Source organism: Sinocyclocheilus rhinocerous, unplaced genomic scaffold (assembly GCF_001515625.1).
Source record: "Sinocyclocheilus rhinocerous isolate Xijiao unplaced genomic scaffold, SAMN03320098_v1.1 scaffold584, whole genome shotgun sequence".
Taxonomy (NCBI): Eukaryota; Metazoa; Chordata; class Actinopteri; order Cypriniformes; family Cyprinidae; genus Sinocyclocheilus; species Sinocyclocheilus rhinocerous.
This window is the reverse complement of record NW_015630348.1, coordinates 1,814,862-1,818,208: the sequence shown is the minus strand read 5'-3', so window position 1 is coordinate 1,818,208 and position 3,347 is coordinate 1,814,862. Positions and strand designations below refer to the sequence as shown.

The window sequence follows — 3,347 nt, the reverse complement described above, 5'->3', positions numbered from 1 at the left end:
GTCCTTACATTCTTTCATTAGAAGTTTACATGGGGATTGTGTACTTCATTTCATATTCACAAAATGGTGTTCTCTTTTTTTCTGATTATTCTCTTCATATCTGTTTGACTTCCAGAGCCTCTAACAATGCGCAGGGCTGTATAAAACCTAGAGGGTTTTAAAGAAGGTCTCTAGCTGTTTGGTGTCAGCCATTAGGCTTATGGATGAGGGGATTGGAGATGCACGTCGAGACGTCTGTGTAAATCGGGGTCTGGTGGTGGGGTAGAATTAGCAGGTGTTTTGACAACGAGGCCTTTTATCCTCTCACAGGCATTGCTGATCACAAGTAAATTGGATCAAATGTGGAATCGAACCGGGAACTGATGAAGCCCGTCAAATTTGTCCGAAATGACAAATGGCATCATGCAAACCTGCTTTAATCCATTTGTTTCCCTTGGATTTTGCCCCAAATTCCGTGTCCGCTCGAGTCCCAAGTAGTTAGACGGCGGAAGCTCATACTGTGTTATCTTTAGCATTCCAAGGTCCAAAACTGTTGTCCTTATTTTACTGACAGGGAGGCAAATCCTCTGAGCAATGTCCCTTCTTCTATCATCAACGGAAGGAAGCTGTGGCTTCGAGGGTCTGTACAGCTAAATCATAAATCAAAACCGTTCCGTCAGACGTGTAGTATTTACATCACTGTACATTAAGAAAAGAGTTTCCTATGAAAAAAGACAAATGTAAGAAACACCCTTCAGGGCTTAAAGAAAGGTGAATGTTTTATTTTCTGTAAAGTATACATGTTGAGAATGTATGTCCCTTTTATCCTCTCACAGGCATTGCTGATCACAAGTAAATTGGATCAAATGTGGAATCGAACCTAGGCGGACGACAGGTGAATCACAGGTAGATTTCTCTTTTGGAGCCTTGGCTGGAGGGTGTAGTGGCAGGGGCGTAATCGGCTGTCTGACTCAGGGGGATCTCCTCCCTGGGGCAGTCCTTGCTGGAGTCGCCGCCTGTAGAATAGGCACTAGTGTAGGGAGGCAAAAAGCGAATGCTGGCCACTTTGTTGCTCCCGCCTCCGCTCCGCTCCTCTCCGTGAGGCTTAGAGCTGCTGTCAGCCATCAGGCGCTCCTGACCCTCCCTTTCCTGGTAAGGCACGAAGGTGGAGAGCTTGGGCCCGCTCTTGGCACTCTTGGTGTGGTTGGGTGAGGGTTGTCCAGGCATCCAGCAGGAATCCGAGTGGCCGTATTCTGTACACTCGTGTGTGCATTTTCCCGTCATGGCCACATCAGGTAGAGGCCTCAGATCTGGAACAAAATAGAATATAATGATGAGATAATTTAAATAATAAATATATTTAAAACAATTTGTGCAAAAGGTGCATTTTTCAAGTCTAGGTAAACATTCTGTTTTCATAGTTTATGATATAATATAATATAATATAATATAATATAATATAATATAATATATTGTAGTTATTAATATTTCTGAAATATTACTTACAAAATGCATAAGTAATATGCATAATACCTATAATATTTACTAAATAGTGCTGACTCATTAGAGTCACTTCACAAATCGGAATACACAGGTTGTGCTATTTGCTTGCAATTCACAAAATTTTTTTTAAAAATTAATTATTTGTTTAGGAATTGGGATACACTGATTGCGATGTATGATTTTAATTTCACAAAAATAACAGATTCATAAGAGTAATTTGTTCAGGATTCGGAATACACTGGTTGCACCATATGATTTCAGTTCTCAAAAGAAATCAAGCCATAAGAGTCTTTTTTTCCCCTTTTTTTTAAGTGGTGCAATATCCTATTATTAATTACTTGATTCCTCTAGTCAACGTTCAAGGAAATTCATTGACTAAACCTGTTCAAATGATAAATTAAACAAATTACAGAACACTTTAAATGTAGCCCTACTATTGAAAAGCATAAATGAGTATTGACAATACAATTTTATTGTGAAGATTTACTTTTGCAGTCAATCAAAGCTTCACAAAAAAACTCTCCAGCCTATTCTCGCCCTTGTTCACTGTAACCAATCAGTGTAATGGATGCTAATCTTCACTATAAAAGGTTGGTGAAGCTGGATGGCATCACAAGAAGCAAAAATAACGGTCTGATCCGCAAAGGTCAAACTCTCTGTCTGGAAAATATAAATGCAAAAGCTGAGCCTAACCTTTCCTCTGAAAGTGACATTAGATTAGTTTGATGGTGTGCATGAGAAAAGGGGGCAGGCATAATGGCAAGTTCTCGAGGGGGAAACATTATTTCTCTAAATGTCTGAGCTCTATGAAAGGCCTGTGATTTGAGGCAGTGGACAACATTATTTTGTCCCTGGTATTTCACCATTATAGAAAACTCTTTACTTATTTTTTTTTACTTTTTAGTAAATAGATAGATAGATAGATAGATAGATAGATAGATAGATTCATACATATGAACTAAGCAATAAAACAGACACTAAGAGCCAAACTATATCTGGCCCCTTTTTACTCTTATATTTCGATTTTACTATCACTTAGGGAAGAATATTTAAAGTTGAGGCTCTGACAGACCAATAGAGACCTTCGTCTCTGGCACACAGCACCTGAATCCCTCTCTCTCCTTTTCTTATCTCCTTCCTTCGAGTTGGAGTTAACCTCAGGAGGGTTCCCGCTGAGCCATAAGGCTGGAGAGCCGGCCCTGCACCACTGCCCCTATCACCAATCACCTCCAATCCGGCTCTCTAGCACTTTTTTTTTTCAGCTAATTAGATTCCGCTGGCCCCTTGTCACCATAATAGAATGGAAATTATTTCCAGATGAGTATCTGACATTTGGTGCTGTCTAAAGTAAAGAGGAAAGATGTGTTAAGACAGGGCTCCTTGCATTTTTCAGCTCTTCTCTTCGGTGATGGAGGACTGGCACAAGAGATTTGCTTCGTGTCATTTTCATTCAACTGTCGTGCCCCAAGGGTGTGATATGGATGGAAATATACATACAAGGTTCAAGCTGTTTTCTCATGAATTCCATGTCCAATTGTGCAGCTGTCAAAATGTCCATTTGACCATTTCATTGTAGGTAAGAATGCCTATTTGACATGCAGGTGGAGGATTTTCATATGAAAGAGTCATAATGATTTGATCAAAATGACTAATGAATAAGAATTGTGTATTAGGGGATGAAAAAAATCAAATCTATTATTTGGTATCCACCTCACTAAACCCCTGCTATCAATCAGAGACAATTATTTCCTAATTATCTTCTATTTTATGCAGTTTATGTGTATTCAGAGTAGACACAGGGTTATAAATTGAATAAAGATGTCAACTGAGGGAAAGCAAGAGCAATATATATATCATATATACTG

General features: G+C 39.2%; 1 protein-coding gene across 2 annotated transcripts in view; it reads right to left on the bottom strand.

The window, feature by feature from the left end:
- Nucleotides 1-803: 803 nt before the first annotated feature.
- Nucleotides 804-3,347, bottom strand: part of LOC107740130 (protocadherin-1-like) — a 168,434-nt gene continuing 165,890 nt past the window's right edge. For both annotated transcript variants that reach the window (XM_016552451.1, XM_016552450.1), the window contains exon 5: nt 804-1,289. In XM_016552451.1, the coding sequence (XP_016407937.1) occupies nt 880-1,289 (410 nt within the window). In that variant the 3' untranslated portion in view covers nt 804-879. The remainder of the gene's footprint in view (nt 1,290-3,347) is intronic.